At 25.5% G+C, this 27,873-nt stretch overlaps 1 protein-coding gene across 1 annotated transcript; it reads right to left on the bottom strand.

Annotated features, from left to right (window-relative positions):
• Positions 1-231: 231 nt before the first annotated feature.
• On the bottom strand, positions 232-27,873 carry LOC113554182. The gene is made up of 24 exons (XM_026957915.1): positions 27,572-27,873; positions 27,377-27,435; positions 26,142-26,202; positions 25,476-25,618; positions 22,601-22,771; positions 22,398-22,540; positions 22,178-22,345; positions 21,779-21,932; positions 20,743-20,933; positions 20,419-20,629; positions 20,101-20,316; positions 19,749-19,916; positions 19,586-19,689; positions 17,128-17,154; positions 7,304-7,471; positions 6,514-6,670; positions 5,000-5,187; positions 4,677-4,887; positions 4,366-4,581; positions 3,976-4,143; positions 3,784-3,917; positions 3,553-3,720; positions 1,890-2,046; positions 232-558 (listed from the first exon to the last, which is right to left on the bottom strand). The coding sequence occupies exons 2-24, from the start codon at positions 27,417-27,419 to the stop codon at positions 368-370; spliced, it is 3,558 nt and encodes a 1,185-aa protein (XP_026813716.1). The 5' UTR covers positions 27,420-27,435; positions 27,572-27,873; the 3' UTR covers positions 232-367.

Here is a 27,873-nt window from a genome sequence, read left to right as displayed (position 1 = left end):
TCGAAGTATCTTCACTTAATCCGTTGTTTATTCGAACGTGTATACAACATGTAAACATTAAACAATGTATTTTCCACGCAATATAGTAGAAATTAATAGATTTAAAAACAATAAATTATATAACTTGTTGGCAGAGAAGTACAGCACAAAGTCATCAATTAAATAATACAGTGCGATAAAAATAATATCAAAACATTTAATTGTAAGATGTAAAATTTACAAACATGAAATGTTTAAATAAAACCCATATCATGTTTACACATTACCTATATGTATTTTATTTCATTATAAGTAAAAGAAATCAATACATATATTGATTTGAATTACAATTAGAATAAATTATTTGTATGTCATTACCACGATACTACTATACTTCGTTATGTCTGTTATGTAATTCACGAATCCATTGAACATGGTATTTAACATCTGTAAAAACTGCGATTGAGTTATTCGAGTTTGGTTCCTTAAGACTCAATACACCGGTTAAATAATAAGACTTTGAGTGTAAAAATGTTAAGCCTGAACCGCTATCTCCTTCGCCCAAGCCTTGTCCTGAAACTAAACATATTTTATATATCAGACATAAATTAAACATTTGAATGTTATCGAGTAGTTGATTTAATAACAATTTACTTTATTTAAAAAATACGAAGTATGAGCAACACATTATAAGAGTATGACGTGATTTAGCACGTATACGTTCACAATGTGGTAAAGATGTTTTGAAACATGATTATAATTAATAATGTGTTTTATTACAATATAACCATTCAATATAAATCGCGATAGAATTATGTTTAGCTGATAACTCAATAAAATTCAATCATAATTCTTATTGAAGATATTATTTTGAATTTTAATTATATATAAAGGTCAGCAATAATTATTCAATGAATCATTCAAATAACCAACACCCCCAAAAACCGTACAAGAAATCATACAAGTTATACAAAAGAGTAAAGACTGCCGTTTTCTAAAAATAAATAGTCTGGATAATTTTATTGCGTATAAATTTGTATTATATGAATATCACTGGTAGATATTTTTATATCCATGTGCGATTCTGGAACTAAAGAAACTGTATACATAAGATGAAATTAAGCATTTGAATATTATTAAGTATTTTAAAAAATGCATGTTTACATTATTAATAACAAATTATGTACAAATATCACATTAAACGGATGTTTGATAAAGCTCATATACTTTCCACAATATATAGTAGAGATAAATTGAACAACAATTGTATAATATAAAATTTAGTGAATTTACGCATATATTTTACACACAAATACATCCCTGGTGACAAAAATCAATGCAAATTGCGAAAAAAATAACTGTTAGTTGAAAGCTCAATAAATGTCAACGATAACTATTATTGGATACTGGATTTTGTACAATAATTCTATATTGTTGTGATTATAAATGGTCTTTAATAAGTCACTCGATCAGTTGATAAATTAACTAATTAGTCAATTAGTTTTTAAAAAAAAAAAAAAAATCTGCAATAAGATAAACAAGTTATACGGCATAGTAGCGGCTAACGCGTATGTTCGAAATCTATGGTCTAAGATAATTTTATTTACGTATGAAATAGACAAAACATTATTGTTAGATAATTTTTAAAATATTTTGAAAAAATTAAGTATGACAAATAATTATAGGTTATTTTTTAGTGTCATCGTGTCAATAAAAGTTAAATTATGTGTCTGCGTATTGGATGCTTTAACATATGACACAATATTATTTTAGTGTGAGTGTGTATGGCTTAAGTAATAAGTATATAAATGTATACAATAAAGATTATACATTAAAAAAAAAAGTTTGTTTTACAGTGTGTAATAATATTAAAACTGTATTAATACATCTGTAGTTAAATATTTTATTACCTAATTTAGAACCAGCACAAAACTTATCAGCAGTCAGAAATATTTGAAATCCATTTGTATATATATCTCGACAAGAATTATGGTCGATGTATGGTAAAGAAGTCTCTAATAAAACGGTACTTAATTTATCATTTTCCGTTTTTCCCCAGCCAACAATCTGTAAAAACATAAAACGGAGTCATAATAATATAAAATTACAATAAGTGTTTGAGCCGAGAACGGCCTGGGCGCTCGGTCACCGCTGTAATTCGTACGCACGTTATGCTACACGCCGACCGACCTGTCTAAAATGTGTGTATAATGTATATGTGTATATGGTAGGTATTCAAGAGCGAGTGGACAGGGTCGCGGAGCAAATCATGCGAGTGCTAGTGTGCAGTGTGTGAATATGTGCATATTTGTGCGTGTGTACATTTGATCTAAGGACTCAGGATATGGTCGGTTCACGGATGGCCAGCTACTAACTAATACCTATATTGATAATCGCACACAAATAAACACCAAGTTACAAAAAACAAAGACATTATGCGACAATTCACACCTTAAGATATAAACGTAGTAATCAGGCGCGACAGCAACGTGACAGTGGCGCGAAGTTAAGTATTAATACTATACATACTAATTTCTAAAAAATGATCAAAATTAATCATCTGATTTAACAAAATCAAATAAAACCGTGTCTTTTTTCATAAACAAAAAGTAGCTGATATCCCACAAAAAACACTTCGTTATAATTCCGTATAAAACAAAAATCTAAGTTTAAAAAAACGTCATATGACATGATGAAAACTAAGTAAAATACCATTTTGTAATATTAAAAATACCTATGTCCTATGACGATATTTATATAAAATCATTTGTAAAATTAAAAATGTAATGAACGTATTGCTTACCTACTTGATAGGACAAGTGAGTATAATTAAATAAATTCAAATAGTAACCACAATTGTAAAACATGTAAATAATTTAATGATTTATAAATACTGTATTTATAAAGTGTTTAACTTTAAAATTGATCTTATTATTAGTCATAGGTGTTTTTAATATTACAAATGGCATTTTACTTAGTTTCCCCATTATATCACGTCTTTTAAAGGTTTAATCATTACCATGTCACAACAGGAATTTTTTTTTTTACTTGGCTTTTTTTTTCACGGAGTTATAACGAAGTGTTTTTATTGTGATATAAATATTATAATATAACAACAGTGGCGATTAGCGCGCGCACAAAAATATAGATTTTATTATGCCAAATTTCAAAAATTATAAATAATATAGTAGAGTATCTCTCAAATACATATTAGTTCTTAATGGTAAATTACCATGATAAAATCATAATTTTAAAATGTAATTAATTTTTGTAAGAATTATTTTGTGTATCAACATGAGCAATCACAACGATAAAAATTTGGACCTACAAAAACGCACAACAAATATATTATGTGTGTGAAGTAAGTGCCAACCACCTGTATTTAAATTATTACAATTAAAAAAAAAAACAATTGTAAAGCCCAACACCTAAATCATTTTTTTTTTTCAAAATTTGTAAAATTCTCAGGTTTTTGTCGTGAAGAAATTAATGTAGGGTACCACTCTAATATCACCATTTTTTACAGATCCCACCGATTTTATAAAAATAAAAACTATAAAACACAAAATTTACCTTTCCTTCAACTCCATTCGGAACATCGTATCTACTTTTCCAATCGATACAAATAGGTGCAACAACATTACTAAAAGAAATTAAGTTCGATAATACCATAACACCTATATCGTAAGCAAAGTAACTATGTGTGCCAGTGAATTGTTCATGTAAGTAAATGATGTCCACCTATAAAATTGTTTATATTTTAATGCTATTATAAATGTCGACTTTTAGATTAATTACACTTACATCCATTATTCGTGTAAAGTCATTATCGATTATTGTGAAATTTCTATCATATTTTCCAACGGCAACTTTATATGAACCGTCGTTTATTGATATTTTCTTAGACGATATACCCTTATACCAAAAACAATGGGCCGCTAAAAAATAGATAAAATTAATATTCATTCCTTTTTAAATAAATTGTAAAGTTTTTACCAGAAACTACTAAATTTGGAGCAATTATCGATCCTCCACATATCAAGTCGTATTTGGAAGTATCTTTATTTAATCGATATATTCCAACATTCCATGGTGCTGATCCAAAAAGTGCTTTCGTACCATTAGCGATCAATATTTTTCCATCAGTATATATTTTACCACAATCTAAAATAATATTTTAATATTTTATACATCATTATAATATTGATAAATCAATTAACCTTTGTTTTGTTAAAATATATCATGGTGAAGATAAAAAAATTAGTAAATAATTTTATCTTAAATTTTAAAACGTTTAAAGTAAACAATAGAATTCAGATACATTTAAAGATTATATATATATATATAAAATAGATACGTATGCTTCTTAAAAAAAATTGAAATTACACGGTTTGCATTTATAAAGTTGATTATTCCACATTCCATTAGACTGACAAATTAATTCAAACGGTGTATCTTCTAGTCCAATTGGTGTAATATACGTTGGTTTACATGATGGTATGGCAATTGTATCGGGTATCGATGGATTTGAACAATTAGTGAACTTGCCATTAAGAGTACATTTAATATCTAAACTCTCTGATAAAAGAGGCGGACACATTTCTAAAAAGCATAACAAATTATAACCAATTGTAACCAAACATAATTTGTTCAAATAAATAACGACTGCAACCAATAAATTACACTACATAACTTACTAAGACACAGTTTCTCGGAAATCGAGATCCATTTTCCGTTTCCCTGACAAACTCTAAAACCATTGGGGTAAGCCTTATGATATCCAACATCACAGTTCTCATGTACGGTAATATCCTGTTTAATTATTGTTCCATGAGCTAAAATTTCATTAGAACCTACATACGAATATAAAACTCCTTCAACCGCTGGTAAAACGCAAAATGTTATATCCTAAAAAAAACCTTTCATATCAAAAAGTATGTTTATTTTGATGCGGAAGTACCCATCAAAATAACAACTAAAATATTAAATTCTATACGCATATAAAAACGAATATACGAACATAGTCCCTGTGTTTGTTATTCAGCGCACGAATCCATTTCAAATGATACTTAATGTCTGTAAAAAGTGCGATTGAGTTATTTGTGGATGATTGCTTAAGACTCAATACACCGGTTAAATAGTAAGACTGTAAATGTGAATACATTAAGCCTAAACCGCTATCTCCTTCGTCCAAGTCTTCACCATAAACTAAAAACATTTTTCACGTAAGACATAAATTATGCATTCGAATTTAATTTATTTATTGATTCAATAAAGATTGATGGTAGAGCTGTTTTGAAATATTTTAGTATGATAATAATGTATTGTAAAACGTAACCATTCGATGCAACATTGTGAAAATTATAACTGTTAGCTAATAACTCGATACAATTCTACGATAACTCCTATCGGTTAGTTTGTTGTGAATTTAAATTATATATTGTGGTCATCAATCATCTTTTATGATTAGATTTTAATTCTATAAATGAACCATATGCATAATATATATGAAGTGTACGGAAAGAAGACATAATAGATTTTATTACGTGTAATAAAGTTATATGAAACGGCGAATGCTACCGTGTGCTCAAATTATGGTCTGAGATAATTGTATTAATTTATTATTTATAGTGTGGATAGAGATCACCAGCGGATATTTTTTGATTATTTGTGAGTATGTTTTATTTTTTTGTTAATTTATTCTATATTTAATTTATTCAAATAAATAACAGAAAATTCGGAATAAATAGCTGATCGATTAAACTACAATACTTTTAACTTTTTAACTACATATTCCGATAAGAACTTAAAGTGTATTTATATATTTAAAATACTTAGTCAAAGACTGGCTAAACTCAAAACATAAAAAACTACTTATGCAATAGACATTCCTGGCTCTAATTGTTCTTATAGTTCTAAGCCTAAACATAACAAAATATAAACATTGAAGATAAATAGATTATATTATGCAACTAGTGTATATTGCATTAAATACACTCCAATTAGTGAAAATTAAAGGAATTTAAATTATAAACTGGTAATATTATATGTAATAAAGGTTACTGGCATCGATTTCAGTTGAGTTCAAGAAATTGAAAGACTTAAATAACTTATTTAGTATTTACCTATAAAATTTCTTATCGAATCATTTTAAAATTATACCTACGTTGCTAAAAAAAAATATTAGATACATAATATTATACATGTAGTATGCTATAATTTAAGAAACTAAGCTATTAATTTAGGAAAGTATTTCAATAAGGTAATATTATCGTCTTATTATAATAGGTCATTAAACAGACGATTAAATATATCTTTATACTAATTGTAAAATATTGTTATTATTAATTTAATACAGAAAATTACAATAAATAAATTGTAATAATCATGTGTATTAAGCTCCACTGATTATTGAGATAAGATACGTTTTTAATTTATTTTCAAATTTAAATAATATATACTTTCAAATTAAACATAAAGTTTATAATCAGTAAGGTGAGTTTGTTGTTGAAAAAAAAAATCACTTTATTTTACCTAATTTAGAACCAGCACAAAACTTATCATTAGTCACAAATATATCAAATCCATCTGTATATATTTTTTGACAAGATGGACGGTCAATGTATGGTAAAGAAGTTTCTAATAAAACGGAATTTGGTGTACCATTTTCTATATTTTTCCATTCAAAAATCTGTAAAAGTATAAAACAGATTTATAATATATTATGGTTTTAATTAGGGTATAATATTAGTCTATCAATCTTTTTTTTAAGTTGTTGGCTCCTGCTAAGTTTAATTAGGTAGTTAAATCAAGTGTGAATGATTAAATTTTTTAAATTTTTGTTTCCGATCATAAATGAAATCAAAATAAAATTGTATAGCTTAACAATTCGAAATATATTTTTTTAGTTTTGTAATACAAAAGCAAAATATCAAAATTTATAAATAATATAGTAGAGTTTATTATCTAATATATTATCTAATGTTATTTGCTTTACATACAAATTAACAGCGGTAAATATTGGTAGAAATTCAAATTAACTATAATCAAATCCTAATTTTAGAATGTGTTAATCGTTATAAGTATGACAACATATGAAATCATGTTGACACAATTTTGAATTAAAAACCTGCACAAATAAGATATTACATGTTTAAAATTAGCGTAATTCAACTTTGATTAAATTCCAATAAATGTGAAGAAAATAAACTTAATATCTTTGAATATCTCTAGCTAGTACTTACAAATTCAACAAAATTACAAATAATTTATTTCATAATATTATATAATTATATTATAGTTTATAATATAACACAAAATTTACCTTTCCTTTACTTCCATTCGGTTCGTTGTATTGATTATGCCAATCGATACAAATAGGTGAAACAACATTATTAAAATAAACTCCGTTCGAAAGTACAATAACAGCTATATCATAAGCATATTTAGATTTAGATCCTTCATAAGCTTCATTTATGTAAATCATATTCACCTGTAAAATTGTTTTAATTATTAATATTTCACAAAGATTATAAAATTTATTTTTTAAATAAATAACTTACATCCATTTTTATAGTGTTTTCATTTTCAATTACTGTGAAATTTTTATCATATTTTCCAATGGCAACTTTATATGAATTATCTTTTATTGAAATTTCTTTAGATAATATCCCTTTGTACCAAAAACAATGAGCCACTAAAAATTATATTTTATAAATATTTATTTATTTTTAAATACAGTGTACAGTTTTTACCAGAAACTACTAAATTTGGAGCAATCAATGATCCTCCACATATCAAGTCATATCTGGAAGTATTCCCATTTAATCGATATATTCCAACAGTCCAAGGTGCTGTTCCAACGTGTGCTTTCTTATCATTAGCCATCAATGTATATTTACTACTATATAATTTACCACAAACTAAAATGATACATGAATATTTTATAAATGATAATGAATAATAAGATAATTACAATTGAACACATTATGTCGAAGGTTTAAAAATTTATATCACTGTGATTTAGGTATCTAATTAAAAGTTCTTACACTATCAATGATTTGTTCGGATCAGTGACAATTTAGCGCAGTAATTCTAGCGCACGACATTTCAGCGCAAAATAAGTCAGCGCATTATATTTAATAAAATAAACTAAATTAATTAAACGTAATAAATATACTAAAATACCAAATTAAAATAAATTTATAAATATATTTATTGCTAAATACATTTGGTGTCTTGGAGCTACGCGGTTTGCTAAATAGGTTGAAAAATTATTTTTTTAATCATCGTGTACTTACTATATGATTATATATGATGAATGCACCAGCTCTGGGAAATTTTCATTTCTATCACACCTCCAAATTATTTTATTTCTAATTTGTCTGTTCTGACTATGACTAGACTTGTTGAATACTAATAATAGTTTCTTCTCCGGCTTGTTATAATAATGTAAAGGCATGTTAAAAACTATGATTTATATACTATAATATTGTTACAGTTCTACAGGAGTATGTTGAAAGACCAAAATTGATACTGCACTAAATTATTTCATAATAGTTACCCATACCAGATCATTTGTATTGTCTATTTATTAACGAAAAATCTTTAGATTATATATAAATATATTTTTAAATTAATATTTTGTTGCGCTGAATTGTCACCAGCTAAAATGTCGTACTCGAAAATTTAAATCGCATCGATATGTCCTATGCACTTAATTGGTATGCGCTATTATTACCACGCCCAATTAACGTAAGTTGAAATTACCGCGAGTAAATGGCGGTACACCGTTTACTTGATGGTATGGCTCTTTTACCGACTGAATTGAAAAATTAGTGAACTTAACATTTAGACTGAATTGGATATCTAAACAATCTGATAATAGAGGTAGATACATCTAAACAGACATAAATAAGTGAGAATCAAACATATTCAAACAACGGATTAAAAATATGTATACAATAAGTAGTTATTATATTATACAAATTACGGTACAAAACGTTAAATGATTAAAATTGTTCACACGATGATTCAAACGTATACCTTCGTGTAATAAAAGGGACAAACGTACCCACTTTTATATCACTAGACTATGTTCTACGTCTTAAGTCTTAATCTTTATAATAAAAACAAAAATAATAATTAAGAAGATTTTATGGTCTAATAAAATAAACAAAGTAAATAGCTAGTATATACTTATATGTATGAAAAATATAAAATCACATGGAATATATCTTTACTATAATATAGTATTAATTCTCATAAAAATATTTTGTATACCATTTTTATTATTAATTCCGTACTCGTAACGATTACACAACTCTTTGTTTTCGTCTGAACCATCTGAGCAATCCTTCCGACCGTCACAAAGTTGCGACCATAAGAGACATTCTCTATCATCGGATTTGGGACATTTAAAACTATAACTTTGCTTACTGTAATTTAAAAAAAAAAAATAGGCAACAAATAATTATTTAATATTTTTTAGATATACAATTATAATAATCATTTTAATATAAATTAATCATTTGTTTACGAAACAGCATAATACATAAGTAGATTTTTATGATAATCGAATATTAATAGAACCTGCAATTTGCTTATCAACCATAGAAGTTAGTTTAAGTATGTCCAACGTAACGTAAATAAAATGTACATTTATTATACATTTGTTTATATTTTTTTCTTTAAAAACAAAAAAAAATATTAAAAAACCATGACTGAATTATTATATATTAACTGAATTAGAGACTACTTAGCGAACAACATTTTGATGATTTTATAAGCAATATTGTTTTTATACAATAAGAAATAAAATAAAATAGGGTTTAGTTCTTCCTAATCTTGAACAGACTAAAAGAAAATCCGGGTGGAATTTAGAAAGTCATGCGATAATGTATTTAATACTAAGTTTACCTAATGGATGGATGTAGCTTGTTTAGGTATTGTATAAAGAGATTTGTTACGGCCTTATAGGGATATAGGACCCCAAACTATCTTTTTTTTTTTTCGTAATTTAGAATAATATAGTGTACATTTGTACAACGGTTACTTACTCGTAACAAGTAGATCCATCTTGCTTTTTATACTGACACAAAATTCCAGTTCCTGAAATAATAAGTTCTTGAACATTTGAATGTAACCGTCATTCGTTATTTTATGTAAAAAAAATATTATACTAAACAATGTGTTTTCGTGCGTAACACAAGTGTGGCATTATTACTTAAGTTATTAATAGTATGTAGGGGGCTAAAATTAAGAATGGCCTATAACATTTAAAAAAAGAAATTGGACTTCTCCACTTTCATTATTTTCTAAATACAATATTATACAACCAAAGTACAACATTAAAAATACGAGTCTACAAAACTATTTTAATAATTAATTCATACTCAAAAGGTAACTGAAAATAATAAAATATTTAATAGAATTGAATTATCTCCAGTCGGTAATAATTATTAATTCTACTCTAAAAATTATTGTTTTATTTTTAGGATTTAAATTTCGGAAACTGACATAATACATCTTATTACGTATCCAAACAGAGAAATCCCGACTTATAAATCATAAATATGTATTAATTATTATTGTCATATTATCATCACGGTAATTATTTAATTATTACACAACTGAATTATAATTCTTTCATAAATATAAAATAGAAGATATTCATGGGTTTCTCATTAACGTTTAATCATTAATCACCATCGGAATGCTATGAAAATTATAATATTATATAGCGGAAAATGACCACCTTACACACGCCCTCTAGCCAATAGACGCCACTCAATACTATTAATAAATTATAAGTCATTGATATTTAGGTTATTTTATAAATAAATAATCAGTTTTATTTTATAAACAAATTATAATATATAAACCTTAATTTAATATATTAACTAAAAATAGATATTATAATATTTAAATTGCATTTTCTCTCTCAATTATTATTATTATTATTATTTTTATTTTGTATTTGATAAACCTACATTGTTTTTAATTTCTCATAATGTTATTGATAAATTATGTTCTACAATATGAGCTACATTATATTAGGGATTTGGAGAGTTAAAAAGGATTTTTTAGAAGTATTTTTCCGAACCGGACACTGTATAAGTGTATAGAAAATCACGGTTTCGATAGAATGATTATTTTTTAACTGTGTTATGTGTGTTTCGATTATTTGTGTGTATCGATTAAATTAGTGCAAACAACAGCTCTGAATAATCATATTACAAATTATTATTTTCGAAACAATACTTGTACATTTAGATTTTGAATTCATATCTTTTAATGAAAGATAAGTTTTGGTATTCTAGATTTTACATATTTCGTATTATAGATGTATTGGAATAATATCAAAATAACACGATATTATTTTTTAGTATTATTATAATATTATTAATATGGATATAACTTACCAAAAATTAAACATATATAATATATCGACCAGGAAAACATCACCTTCATAGTTAATTCAGAGCTAATGTCAAGGTAAATATATTTTTTATTATTAACAAGCAATTTTAGTAAACATAAGTTATATCAAGTGAACGTCACTAAACACCAAACAATAGTTTACCGTAAATTAACAAATATTTAAGTATAGTAAAATATAATATTTAACAACCACCACTGCTGCCAATATCTGAATATAATTAATTCATTTTTAACTTCACAAGATATTAATATGTAAGAGTCGTTAGTATAAATACAACTTCACGACAACACTGAACACAGAGTATTGGATATTTCAAATTGCTCTATGATACTAGTACGTAATTCGGTAATTCGACGCTGATAGTACAATGAAATTACCAATGTCGGAACTCGAAAATATATTTTAATAATAAGCATTAGTATTTGAACTCTCGAGGTCTTGCTAAATATTTTATCACGAATAACATGAAATATAACGAGTTGTTTAAACCGGCTTTGACCTATCTACATATATAATAGTAAGCTTCCTACTGTAATGCACGTTACACAGACTCTGACGGCACAAGTCGACAACAACAATTTGCCAAGTACGCAACAGTGGGGGCGTGGCCAATTTATAAATCTCGGTTCTAAGAGAAGAGGAAACAAAACGCCACACGTATAATTGAAGCCCTCAATATTATATTTATTAAAAATATGCAGATGTATTAGAACCGTAGAGTACACGGCATGTACACGCCTCACACTTTTTTACACACAAAGCCGACTTGTATATTAATTAAATGAATCGAGGAAAAATTACCGGAGCAAGAAATACCCATGAAAAAATACCCGAGGAAATAATAACCGAAAGAAAAAAAAAAGAACGGTGGTATTGTATTTAATATTTAATATTTACAAATCACGATATAGTTGAGCATAAATATCATATTAACTTACTTCACTCAATGTAGTCTCAGTGGACGAAAACGTCATGTTAGTTATTTTGTGACATTGTGACACCTAACCAGGTGGACCGAAGCGAATTGTTTTTAGTGATTTAATTTTGCGGTTTATGTGATTATAAAATATTATTACTAGTAATAAAGGAAATTTTTTTTATCATTAGTGCCTTGAAGTTAACAATAATAAAATATTAATTAGTCAACCTAACAGATTTACACCACTAATTTTATTCATAAAATAGTTCATAATTTTTACTGTTATACGACATTTTAGCTACTTAAGTAAATTTACTACCATTAATTTAAAGTTAAACATAATTTGTTAATATAGTTTAGTTATATGTGTTTAATGTGTATACAGTAAATTGTTCAGATTACTGAAAATCACTTTTTTGCTATTGGTAATAACACTAACGACTTTTTCGAATATATGAGAACCATTGAGTAAACAGCATCTACATATAGTATGAATTTTATAAGTTAATTCATAGAAAAAAAATACTGGGAGAGAAAAACGAGTGCTACTGGCCAAGGAAAATTAAAAAAATTAAGATAAGTTAGATATCTGTGGATCCAAAGTACCATATCCCGTGACCGAAAACTGTACGTGTTTGTGTAAAAACTTGACGAATAATCTAAATACAATGAGCGTTTTTGGACGTATAGATACATTATAATAATTCATTATTATACATTCAAATGACAATAATATTTTGTTACCTTCAAAATATAATTGTGTAAAAGTGATACTGGCCAAAGGGGGAAGGGTTTATTTTGGCCGAATAGGGGGCCGCCCACATATTGTGAGCATCTCGATCTAAATGTATTTATTTATTTAAATTCTAAAGGATCGTAAGATCCAAGTACAATATAATATATAATAGTAAAATATTGAAAATAATATTACTAATACAAATGATAATGACAATAATAAATAATAACCACAATAATACAATAATAATAATAATAATTCAAAATACATTAGAAACATAAAATCTATTAAAATAATTATTAAAAGATTCCAAGGATGTAAAATTAAATAAATCGGTGTTGGTAACGTTCGCTAATGACATAATTCTGTTTAAAGGTGAAAATAATGAATAATTTGTTCTTTGATAACCTATATAAAAAATATTTGTAGACCTGTTCTATGCTGAGGAACGTTAAAATTGAGGAAACTTCAGGACAATCAGTAATATTTTAGTTACATCAGTTTGTCATATTCTGTTTTATAATTTCTGAAATCTCCCTAAATAGAACTATAGAATAGATGATTTAAAATTTCCCCACTTTATGTCTTCTTATGACGTGCATAATATGCAATGCATTTTATTATTTCGTGTGATTAGGATTCGAGATATTGTTAATTTATTTCTTGATTAGCATTGCGTATATGCGTGTTTTTAGGCATTTATGTATATCGTCTTTCTATATGTTTAATCACAGTAACTTGTTTTTCACCTCTTTATATCACTACATTCTCGGTATTTAAACTTTTAAGTACTCAAATCGGTCTTTTCATAATAGATCTTATTTGTTTTTTATAGTTTATCTTTAAGTAATGTTAAATCTTTTATACATAAGTCTTCGCTATATTCTTTTTTTATCTTACTGTTTTTTGGATTTTAATTAACTTCTCTCCAGACATTTTATGTGGTTTTCGCACTTTTTATTTTACATCTAATACATAGTTTTCATAGGTTCTAAATTATATTATATTTTTTTTTAATAATGCGTCCTTTTAGTCGAATTTTAAAAATTCACATTTATCTGGTTTTATCTTTGAATTATAAGTTTGTAAATTCTCGAATACGACTATTAATTTATTATTGTCATTGGTTAAATAAATTATTCTTATACATTATAACATGGCATTAAAATATACCAATAATTTCATAACTTTTAGCACTGAAAATATGTTATTCATAAGTCTATTAAATGTGGTGGACATGTTTCCATAGCTTATAATATGAATACATCTTTGTTAACTCATTAGGTTCTAAATTATTTTATATATTTTTTTTAGTTATGCGTCATAATAGTCGAATTTTAAAAATTCACATTTATCTGATTTTATTTTTTAATTATGAGTTTGTAAAAGCTCAAATACGTCTATTTTTAACGTCAAATTTTTGTGACAAAAATTATTCTGCCAATTTACACTAAGTCAAATGATTGAAAGATGAATGTGGGAGTTTATAAAAGACATTTTTGATCTTTTAGTGGAAAGACTATAATACTTGGGTCGACAAAAATGACTTGCAAGTTGTCTTGCGATCCACGTTCATTATAATTATGCATAATATTATATTATCTACAGTTCAAATTGCCAATGGATAGTCTTCATAGAAAAAATATATTTTTATTACTGACAATTCTGGTTTATTGTTTTGTGTGATATGTATTAATAAAAGAACTGTAATTCCCATATTCATATTATTCAGTTAGGTACATATATTAAAATAATATAATATCAATTAGGTACGTAATAATGAACAAACATATTTTATTTATAATTCACTATTATAAGTTTTCAACACTATATTAATAAGGCATTATTATTGAACAGAATTTAACTTTAAATTACAATGTAAAAATTAAATTTATATAATAAATTATGTAACTGTAGTGTATGTAATAAATATAAACAATAACTGTACAAAATGTCAACTGAAGTAACCTACTATCTTGTCATTTTTTTAAATCAAGTAGTTACGCTCTATACTGTTATTTTATAATTAACTTCAGAGAACTGGAGGTTTAGTTATACTTCTCTTAGGTTTAAACACTTTTTATGTACACGACTTTAAACGATTACATACTAAATTATTTGTCATCGTATAGAGTATTATTTGATTATGAGATATCAAATAAACTGAACCATGCTGTACCTGAATTGCCTATCCATAACGCCGTGTAATTATGAAATAATAAATATTAGCAGTTAAACGCATGTTATTCGTAAAAAAATAATTGACTAACACTGGGTCAAATGTGTTAACGCAGACTTATGCAGTATGCATATAAGATATAGGTTCAAGTCCCACAACATTTAATAGACTTATGAATAACATAATATTTTCAGGACTAATAGTTATGAAATTATTGGTATATCTAAATGACATAAGTTAATACACGAGAATAATTTATCTAATCACAATAATAAATTAATAGTCGTATTCGATAATTTACAAACTCATAATTCAAAGATAAAACCAGATAAATGTGAATTTTTAAAATTCGACTAAAAGGACGCATTATTAAAAAAAAATATAATATAATTTAGAACCTATGAAAACTATGTATTAGATGTAAAATAAAAAGTGCGAAAACCACATAAAATGTCTGGAGAGAAGTTAATTAAAATCCAAAAAACAGTAAGATAAAAAAAGAATATAGCGAAGACTTATGTATAAAAGATTTAACATTACTTAAAGATAAACTATAAAAAACAAATAAGATCTATTATGAAAAGACCGATTTGAGTACTTAAAAGTTTAAATACCGAGAATGTAGTGATATAAAGAGGTGAAAAACAAGTTACTGTGATTAAACATATAGAAAGACGATATACATAAATGCCTAAAAACACGCATATACGCAATGCTAATCAAGAAATAAATTAACAATATCTCGAATCCTAATCACACGAAATAATAAAATGCATTGCATATTATGCACGTCATAAGAAGACATAAAGTGGGGAAATTTTAAATCATCTATTCTATAGTTCTATTTAGGGAGATTTCAGAAATTATAAAACAGAATATACTAGACTGATGTAGTATAAAGATGAATAAAAATATTTAAAACGACAATATGGTTGAATAAAGTTATTAATAAATTAATAAAAATATAAGTTATGATATTAAAGGTTAATTTTTGTTATGACTGTGAAGGTAATCTCAATCAGTAAAAAATATCGCACAAATATGATTATATTATATAAACTAATAAATACTTACAATGTTTACATATTATTATAATGAATATTACTATAAGCGGGGATATTTTAATTTCAAATTTAGATTTTGTCATTTGTACTATGAACCTGTTTTTTATTATCATATCTTTATTTTTATTTAATGAAAAACTTTAATTTTAAGTTATACAGGATGTCCCATGGGCCGTGAGGATATACCCATTGTAATATCTCCTAAAATAATGGAGATTTCATAATTTTGGTTTTTTAATAAGATTCACAAAGACAAGAACTACAAATATTTCATGTTTTAATTCACTTTGATGTTTTGGTAAAAAATATAAAAAATACATCTTTTTATTTAATTATTTTCAAAAAAATAATCAGCATATAGATCGAACATTACAAGTTTCAATATATAAATCCGTAAACTCTATGTTCCACGGCATTGGTTGTTGTTCTGAAATCAATGTCATTTTATGTGTGGAGTGATCAACCCCATGACAACCACCATTAATAGAGGGCACATCATAACTCGAACCCGTGGGTTTGTTAAGCCCGTACCTCTAAAAAAAAGAGGACCCCCGCAAGTACATATTATATGATTCATAAATAAAAAAATAAAGGAATCTTGTATAAGTTCAATCTTTAAAGTTTAATCATAGTACCTACTTCACAAATAATATAAATATACTCATATATTATAAAAAATAACAGTAGAAAAAGAATAATTAAAATTAACATACAATGTTTCCAAATAAACTAATGAATAAACAAATTAATTGTGGCTCTAGTCGGTTTAGTAACACGCGGCTGGTACTCGTGCGGCGAGACTTGTACTCGTACAATTGAATTTTCTACAATTAACTAGTAGTAATATAATAAATGAAATTTAATTTTTATTCTTAAAAACCTATCGCAATATAAAAATAAAAAAACGAGTTCAAAAGGTACAACAAAAAAACGTAACATAAGATATACTTTATGATAATAAATGTAGATATTTTTTTATATTATCTGAAACACATTAACCAGAAAAAATATTGTCTTTAAATATTTTGTAACAACTGCTAATAAATATTATAATAATACATTCTTATAACCTTATCTTATCAATAACAAATTTGTACAAATTTATGAACATAAATATTTATAGACAATTTCACAATGATTCATAAATGTGTACAATTTTTTTTCTGTTTCTTTTGAAATCAATCTTAATACAAATCAAAATTTTGTGAAAAAAAAAATGTGTTTTCATCAGTTTTAATCTTATACATTAAATTTATAATTCAAAAATTAATGTTATTATATAAAGAGATATGTAAAAATAGTAAACTGATGCCTTAATAAATTGAAAAAAAATATTATGTTCGTCCGAAAAGCAGTACATAACCAAATTATTATTTAATATAATTAATAAAAATAACTTGTATGTAATTACCATAGTCTAATTGGACTTAGCTATGTTTTTGATACAGACGACGAATCCACTGAATATGGTGCTTAAAATCTGTAAAAAGTGCGATTGAGTTATTTGAGGATGGTTGCTTAAGACTCAAAACACCGGTTAAATAATAAGACTTTGAGTGCAAAAATGTTAACCCTGAACCGCTATCTCCCTCGCCCATGTCTTGTCCTGGAACTAAAGATACTTTATGTAATATAAGTCATAAATTAATCGTTTGAGTGTTATTGAGTAATTGATACAATGCAGATTTACATTGATTATACCTAATAATGTACAAGCACCACATTAAAAAATTATGTGATGTAGTACATATAGGTGTATAGTAAAAATGATTTGAAATATGATTGTTAAATTATAATATATTGTACAACAAAACCAATCAAGGTAAATTGTGAAAACAAAATATTTAGCTGATAAATCAATGATATTCTACCATAACTCAATTGTATACAATATTTAAAATTCAAATTGTTATTTTGAAAATATTGTAACACTTTTAAGTCCTTTATAACTATTTAATGATTGATAAATCGAAAAGTATAAATATCTTTATATTTAAAGCAAAAATGTAATTATTTACAATAAACAATGTTGTACTATGGCTAAATTTAGTTAGATAAAATTATCTAAATACCTTATCTAGATAAGAAAATTTTATTTTTTTTTCATATCTAGATAAATTACATAATTGGTATTTAACAGCCATCTAAGATAGAAAATTTCTTCATCTAAATATATTATCTACATTATTATATAAGAACAACACTGACAATAAATATATTTTAAATTATTAATATTTAAAATGTGAATACACCTAAACATTTCAATGTTTAATACAACTAATTATGTAAAGTAAGTGTGCAAATCAAAAATATAATGATTTCATTGTAGTGATAATTAAATATTTTATTACCCGACGCAGATCCAGCACAAAACTTATCAAGAGTAACAAATATATGAAATCCATTGGTATACATAGCTCGACAAGAATCATGGTCAAGGTATGGTAAAGAAGTCTCTAATAAAACGGGACTTAATGTACCCTTTTCCGTATTTCCCCAACCAACAATCTGTAAAAGTATGAAAAAGATTTCTTAATTTCATATTATTAATATTATTATTGTTATATTATTTTATAATTAATTATATCAAACTCGATTTCGTAGGAGTGAATACTTAAAATTTTAATATCCGATTTGATATGCAAATAAAATACGGTTTAAAGTGGTTTAAGATTTCTATGTAGAGATTATTTTTCAAATATTTTCTTGCCAATTATCAACATTAAAAATCATAAAGCAAAGTATTTAATGGTCTTTGCTTTACATACGAATTGGCAATTAGAATTTGTATAATTATTTTTAAATTATAAGGAAGAAAAATAAATTGTTAAGCAAAATACCCGATTACTTGATAATTATTCGTTTTTCAAAATTAGTAAATTTCTGAGGATAAACCCATTTATAAATTTATTCGTAACATATCATAACACTTTTAAAATTTTAATATATTTTCAAATATCGTATATTATAATCTATCATTAAAGAACACGAAATTTACCTTTCCTTCAACTCCGTTTGACACATTGTATTTACCAGTCCAATCGATGCAAATAGGCGCAACAACATTACTAAAAGAAACTATGTTCGATAACACCATTACAGCTATATCATAAGCATAGTAATCTTGATTTCCAGTGAAAAGATCATGTAAATAAATAACGTCCACCTATAAAATTGGTTAAATTTATATTTTAATACTATTATAAATGTCTACTTTTAGATCAATGAAACTTACATTCATTATTCGTGTAAAGTCATTGTCAACTACTGTGAAATTTCTATCATATTTTCCGACGGCAACTTTATATGAATCATCGTTTATTGATATTTTTTTTGATAATATTCCTTTGTACCAAAAACAATGAGCCGCTAAAAGATATATTTAATTAATATTCGTTCCTATGCAAATACACAATTCGGTTTTTTACCAGTAACGACTAAATTTGGAGAAATTATTGATCCCCCACATATCAAATCATAATTTGAATTCGCTTTATTTAATCGATATATTCCAACGTTCCAAGGTGCTGTTCCAAATTGTGCTTTCTTACCATTGGCGATCAATATCTTCCCATTAGTATATACTCTGCCACAATCTAAATTAATATTTAAATATTTTATAGATTATAATGATAAATACGTTTATTGAATAGTGCGATTAATTATCTATCTTCAAATTTAAAATTATAAAATAAAAAATGGAATTCGTATAAAGATATAGCTTAGTAAAATAAATTATATTAATTAAAAACATTTGTCTCGTGATATAATCATAATTACGTGGATTGCATTTATATAGCTGATTATCCCACATTCCATCAGACTGACAAATCAATTCAATTGGAGTCTCTTCTTGTCCATTTGGTAATGTATGGGTTGGTTTACACGATGGTACGGCTATTGTTTCGGGAGTCGAAGGATTTGAACAATTTGTAAACTTACCATTAAGAGTACATTTAATATCTAAACTATCGGATAAAAGAGGCGGACACATTTCTAAAAACATAAAAAATTATAAACAAACATTACCAAACATACGGACAAAAAATATTTAAATAAGTGATAATTAAAGCATACAAATTGCAATACATAACTTACTAATACACAATTTCTCGAAAGTCGAAGACCATTTTCCATTTCCCTGACATATTCTTAAACCTCTGGGGTAAGCTTTATAATATCCAACACCACAGTTCTCAATTACGGTACTATACTGATTAATTAATGTTCCATGAGCTAAAATTTCATTTGAACCTTCATAAGAATATATAACTCCTTCAACGGCTGGTAAAATGCAAAAAGGTATATCCTATAAAAACCATGATATTTGATAATTGGAATATAAATAATGTAAATAATTTTACATAAATATAAAAATTATATAGTAATAATGTTTAAGTAGTTAGAACATGATATACGAACATGGTCTAAATATTTAATATATATGTTACGAATCCAATCAATATAGTATTTAATATCTGTAAAATCTACGACTGTTCTATTTTCATTTTCTATTTCTTGGCCGTAAATTGCCGATCCAATTAAAAAATGAGAATTATTAGAGTGTGCAAAAGTTATTCCTGAGCCAAAATAAAACAAATTTACAAATTGTCCTGAAACAAAAAATAGTTTTTTTATTACACACATATTAAACATATGATAACAGACTGTAATTGTAAGTAATGGTTTCTATATATTACACGATTGATCAATGAACAGAGCTTTGTTTTAACAATTTTATCTCTTAAAAAAAAAGTCTGTAAATATAATATTTAACTATTTTGGTCTAGAAAATTATACTATTTCATTTAAATTTATAATGTGTGCAAATGCACCACTTGTCTATTGTTGAAAAACTCATTGAACATTTTTCTGAATAAAGTGATAATGAGCTACAACTTCTACCAGGAATTAAATAAGATGTAATATTAAAATACTCATGCCAGTGAAATTAGTATTAACTAATCGATCATACCGAAAAATATGAACTTATGATTATAATATTGTTTTAATAGTAGTTTATCGAAAATTTTACATTTGTCTAAGAAATGTTCAACTGTTTTTATTGAAATTATAATATTTATATTTGATTGTATAAGGATAATTATATTTGTATATAGTTTAATCAAAATCTATAGAGTATAAATATATAGTTCATGAGGATCAATTACTAATTTAAATAACGTAGTAAAACTTGATTAAATATATTCTAAGAGATATACATAAATTATTTAATAATACCATCTATGAATAACTATTTATTATTTTATTATTATCATTGATTTACGAACAATAAAAAATGTGATAAGTTATTTCCTAACTCGTGATGGTCAAATACAGTGTGATAACGATTTAAAAAGTATTTAATCTTAAATAAATAATGTATAATAAACTTAGGGAATGTCAATTAAAAAAATAAAGATTTCAATGCAACTATTGACAATTAAATATTAAATACCCATTTCAGAACTTCCACAAAACTTATCATCAGCTAAATAATACATCTTTTTCGTTGGCCCGAATCTATATGCATTTTGACAAGATTTACTGTCAATATATGATAAAGACGTTTCTGATAAAGAGGATTCTTCCCCAAGATTCCAAGTAATAATCTATTGAAGTAAATAAAATATGCATTAATAATAATAAAGTATTATATTAACTACTTATTTGTTCGTGTTGGCATTGGGTGTAATTTATTAGTTAAAGAAAGTACGATTGGATACAGTTTTTAATATTAATAATCATCGAATTTAGCTTAACATAGAAATTTACAAGGGCTAATAACGATAGATTATACAACTAATTGGAATTACACCACAATTTCAATATTTAATTAATAATACTTTAAACCAACTTGTCCTTTAGCTCCATTCCTTATAGTGTATTTACCGCTCCAATCAATACAAACAGGTTTCACATAATCACTAAAAGTTATTCTTTTTGATAACACAACAACAGCTATATCATACATCACTTGTTTATTTCCATCATGGAAATTTTCATGTGCGTAAACACTTTCAACCTGTAAAAAAGTTTTAACAATATTTTAAACTAATATAAAATTAATAACTTACATCCATTATTTGAGTAAATTCATTATCAACTATTTTGAATGGTGTTTGGTAACTTTTAAGGTTTTTTCCAATAGCAACTTTGAACATATCTTTTATTGATATTTTGGCAGACATATAGTCTGAATCCCAAAGACATTGAGCAACTAAAAATGTTATTGAATTAATTTTAATTTCTTAGTAAATACATTGCGCAAAGATTTTACCTGATACGATTTGTTTTGGACCAATAATTGATCCTCCACATACAAAAGCATAATCGGAACTTTCTTTATATTTGACATATATTCCAACAGTCCATGGTGCTTTTCCAATAAGTCTATTTGTATCATTGGTAGTCGATACTGAACTGCTAGTGTTGTATACTCTACCACATTCTAATATAATATTTGATTATATTTTAGATGATAATATTTAATAAATGTATAAAATATTTATTTGTTAAATATTACAAAATTAAAGGTATGTCGAAGATTTAAAAATTTATATCAAAAGATTTTACCTAATCTATCCTTACTAATTAATATATTAATTTTTGCTGCATATTAGTTGTGGTCACAACGATTATTGAGATAAATAAGATATAATAATTGATATGTAGGTAATTATATCTGAGTTGTAGTCACCGCGTTAAAATGCCCGTAGTTCAGGTAGAATTTATATTATGTGTTAAACATATTTTTTCGTTATAATATACATAGCGTATAATTGGGTCTTATTAGTTAGTTTGCCAAATTAATATTGTTATACTAATTTAAAATTGTCATGTTACATTCAACTAGGTACTATTAGAACTTTTTGTACCATTTAATTAGTTTTATAGTAAAAATTTAAAATAAATAAAACTTGTTATAATATTATAGTAATTATTTAATATTAGGTAGTAAATACCTAACTAGTAATTGTACAGCCATTAATAAAATGTAAATAAAAAGATATTCAGAGCAATTAAAACAAAATAATTCCCAACAAATGTTGTTGAATTTAAGTTTATTTGTATTTTGTAATGATCACATTCAAAAATGAACGAGACATCGACATAAATAAAATAGTTTAATAATTTTCAAAAAAATATCATACATGTGAAGGTTGAATAATTCGTTTGAATTTCTATAATTATTTTTATAAATATTTGTATATTTCTATTTAAATGCATGTACTCAAATACTTTACAAGACTGACGTATATACGTACATAGGAACATAATTACTTATCTATATAGTATATTGTGTATAAAATATAGATGAAATTGTTGTAGGTTAGCCTAACCTAACCAATCGTGGTTTTAAATATTGATTTCAGTTTGGCTACGTATTTTAATGCGATACAAACGAGTTTCAAAAATAATATGACGAGTGAAAACTTTTAACCATAATCGGAAAGATCAATGAAAATAGTCACAGTGCATGAAAGTAATAATCGAAACCCATTGGATGGATCGCCAGGCGGCTGACTGTACATCGTATACGGATCACGATCGCCTAGTTGGTCACTACCAACTTATCTCTGATACCCCTCGAACTAGCCATGAGTCCAGACCCATGCTAACGTTCGTAAACTATCCGATGATAGGACATCGGTAAAATGGCTACTGACAAATAGGGTAAAACGATCGAGCGTGCAACCAGACGTGTGGCACGATACTGTAATATAGTTACAGTTACTTGGCTGCGGTTCAGATAGATAGCAAATATCTGAAGTAGTTCTTAATAAGTGTAATAAATACGAATCCAGCACATGTATTAAATTATATTTCATTGATTACATGAAGTCGATTTTCCGCGTGCTATTGGATTGGCAAGGTATTTAATGGGAGGAACTTTTGTCCACGTGGATGCGATAGAGCTTATATTCACCTACTGGATGTATTGCTGTACTATTAATATTGATGAATTTAAAAAATACCATTTAGAGTATATTTAATAACTAAATAATCTAATTATAGACCAGATAAATTTGAATAAACATAAAAAAAATTATATTTAATTGGTTTAAACTGTAAAAATATAAATTAATTATGTGTTTAATGTTATTTACAATTTTTCGATTTAAATTTAATATTATAAATAAAATCAAAAATGTAAAAACCAATGAAATTCAACAAACATTTTAAAATTAATAAAAAAATAAACAACTATAAATAATTTCGAAACGTTACCGATTCATATATGATAAAATTTGTTGGTCACGGTGGGGTATTTCGGTGTTATTGATATTTGATTGTAGAAGAAATGAGCCTAACCTAACCCTTAACAACATCGTTTAAACCTTTTTCATTATTTTAAATGTGTGCTGAATATGCTTACCCAAATATAATGCGATGTTTACGTTGTTCGCAATCGTAAAAATTTGTAAAATAATTTATTTTATGAAATGATTGCTTACTTTTGATAAAGTTCCATAAACTTAATTGTTACTATTATTCTTAATCTCCAACTATAAGCAGACTGGTTATCAATACCAAGGCTTTAATTTATTATTTTTGCTGTTATTGTTATATACAATTATATATATTTTTATAAATTACTATTTACTTTTGTTTATTTTACTATCGGTTCTATTACCATAGTCTTAATCATTACATTTTTAAAAAATAATATTATTGTTGTTACTTTTATATTATAATCTTTATTGGATAAAACAATTAATAGAAACTCACACTTTTTACTTTATTACTTAATTTACGATTATTTAATTTTTTATGTTATCAATACAAAGTATTAAATAGTATATTATATTATTTAAGTAACAATACAGTCGTTTTTGTATGTAATAGTATTGTTTTTAGGGCAATGTAGAAAAATCATCCACAATGATTCTAACATATGCATTCGTGCTACCACATGAGACAAATTTACGCGATTGTAACTCCCCAGACTATATTGTTCATTCTAAATATTTATTTTTATAGTAAAAACAAAATTTTTGAAATTTAGTAATAGTTAAGGAGATTAAAATTTAAAACTACAATTAAATATACAAATTATAGACTTTTATGTTCAAAAATTATAAAATAGAATATAACGGAATACATCTTAATTATAATATAATATTAATTAGCATAAAAATATTTTTATATACCTATTTTACTCGTTCCGTACTCGTATCGATTACACATTTCTTTATTTTCATCTGAACCATCTGAGCAATCTTCTCGGCCATCACAAACTGATGACCATACTATACACTGTCCATCGGAACAACTAAAAGTATCCTTGGTGCTTCTAAAATGTATTTAATATTGTTTAGAACAAATATATAAATTACAATTTATTATATAGTTTAAGTTTGCTTATGAAACAGCATATTACATAAACAAATAATGATTTTTTTTTAATAATGATCGAATAATAATAGTAACTGCATTTCACATAAAAAAAGTATTAGATAGTTAAGTGGGACCAATGTAACAAAAATAATATGTGCAATTATTATACATTTGTACATTTCTTTTCTTTAAAAATACTTGATGAACAAACTTGTTGATGATTTAATAAGCATCATTATTTTTTACACAATAAATAAGAAAATATAATGGGTATTAGTTCTTTCTAATCACTATACGACTATAAGTTTGGTAAAAAATAAAATCTAGGTTAAAGTTAAAAACACACGATTATATTTAATATTAATATGTATGTGGTGGATGTATTGTACGACGAGGCTTGAGCTATAGGAACCCAACTATCCTTTTTTTCGAAATTTAGAAAAAATGGTTGTTAATTTGTACGCAATTAACTTACTCACTTTGAGCAACTTACACCAACTTTTCGTCTTTCTAGTTTATGGTCACACAAAATTCCAGTTCCTGAAATAATAAATTAAATATTTGAAAATGAAATGCGTTAATAATGATTATTGGATTAATATTATTGTACATACAAATAATCAACATTAATATTATATAATATTTTCTACGTACATCATTATTTTTATACAATATCGCATTAAATATGCATTATCATAAAAACAAAACTGCATACAACACTAAAATAAACAGTACTATTTGAATAATTATTTCATATATACGTACAATTTAACTGAAAATAGTACAATATTAAAATATAGTGTTGAAGTTCCTTTGGCAAGTATTTATTAATTAATATTTAAGAATGATTATTTTATTTTTTAACTTTTTATTTTGAAAGTTGATATGAGTGCATAATACATCTTACGTATAGAATCATAAATAGTGCAACTTAAAAGCAATAAGTAAATAATTATTATTTTTATGACAAATGTATATCAGCCCTTACGTAGGACCTACATAATCGAAATATATTTCCCTTGTAAATAGAAAAGTGGAAAATAGTCACAGGTTTCTTACCAACAATTACTCAATATTGGATTTCTATAAAAATCATATTTAGCGGTAAATAACCATCTTGCATACGCCCCCTAGGCCAATAGACGTCTCTGAATACTAATATTTTTGACCCATCGATTATACTTTTATAAAATAAATTAACACTTTTGTTAAGTAAATAATATATATTTACTTAAAATAGAACATATTATATTCGAGTTTCTTTTTTATTAATTAATTTATATTTAATTGGTGAACCAATATTTTTTCTAATATTATTTATGACTATTAATCAAATTATGTTGTAAAATCTTGTTGTTTGTATTATTATTAATTAAAACAAGAACAATGTCCTCAATTAAGAGTTTTTAAAAAAACAATAAAACATTTATTTTGTATTTATTTATTGTATCGTCCCGAAAATCTGTTTTTATACATAATACAAAATGCATATATTATTGTTTTCATCGAAGTAATCAGTGTTAACGACAGCTCAGTACAAGTACATGAAAGATAACTGTTTATAAAACTATACTTATACAAGTCATTTTTGTCATCAGAACTCATAGATAGTTATTATAAATATGTAATTTAATTCTAGCTTTTAATGTTTAATATTATAGAATATCATCATAATAGGATATTATTTTTTATTATTAATATTGATATCACTTACCGAAAATTAGACATGAATATATCAACCAAGAATACATCGCCATTATAGTCAATTCAAAACTAAAATAAAAATAACTACAGGTTTAATGTCAACAATCAATTTATGTATATTAGTTATAACAAATTAAATATATTTAACACTATGCCAAATTTTACCGTAAATTAACAAACAAAATATAATAAACACTGATAATACCTGGAGAGAATTAAATAAAATTTTTTGAGATAATAGTATGTAAGAGTCGTTAAAACTAATACAATGTTATAACAACACTGAAAACATACTAATGGGTCTTTTAAATAGCTATATTATGATGCAAATACGTAGTTGATGTTGATAGTGTAATAAAATTACGACGAACCTCGGAACTCAAAAACATATTTTATAATAAGCGTTAGTACTGAAACATTCAAGGTCTTGTATCACAAATAACATACAATTTAATAAGTTTTTTAAACAGGCTTCGTCCTAACTACGTATAAATTATAGTAAGACTC

Source organism: Rhopalosiphum maidis, chromosome 2, assembly GCF_003676215.2.
Source record: "Rhopalosiphum maidis isolate BTI-1 chromosome 2, ASM367621v3, whole genome shotgun sequence".
In the NCBI taxonomy this organism is placed as follows: Eukaryota; Metazoa; Arthropoda; class Insecta; order Hemiptera; family Aphididae; genus Rhopalosiphum; species Rhopalosiphum maidis.
The sequence above is the reverse complement of the archived record's forward strand: the minus strand, read 5'-3'. Positions and strand labels throughout refer to the sequence as shown.

Bases quoted from the DNA above. Each gene is read 5' to 3' on its own strand.
- LOC113554182 (XM_026957915.1), bottom strand. From the start codon at position 27,419: ATGGCGATGTATTCTTGGTTGATATATTCATGTCTAATTTTCG. The intron at 25,619-26,141 runs GTGAGTAAGTTA...AATACATTTTAG, and splicing joins GTTGGTGTAAGTTGCTCAAA to AAGCACCAAGGATACTTTTA. The intron at 22,346-22,397 runs GTAAGTTATTAA...ACTTTTTTACAG, and splicing joins AATTTACTCAAATAATGGAT to GTTGAAAGTGTTTACGCACA.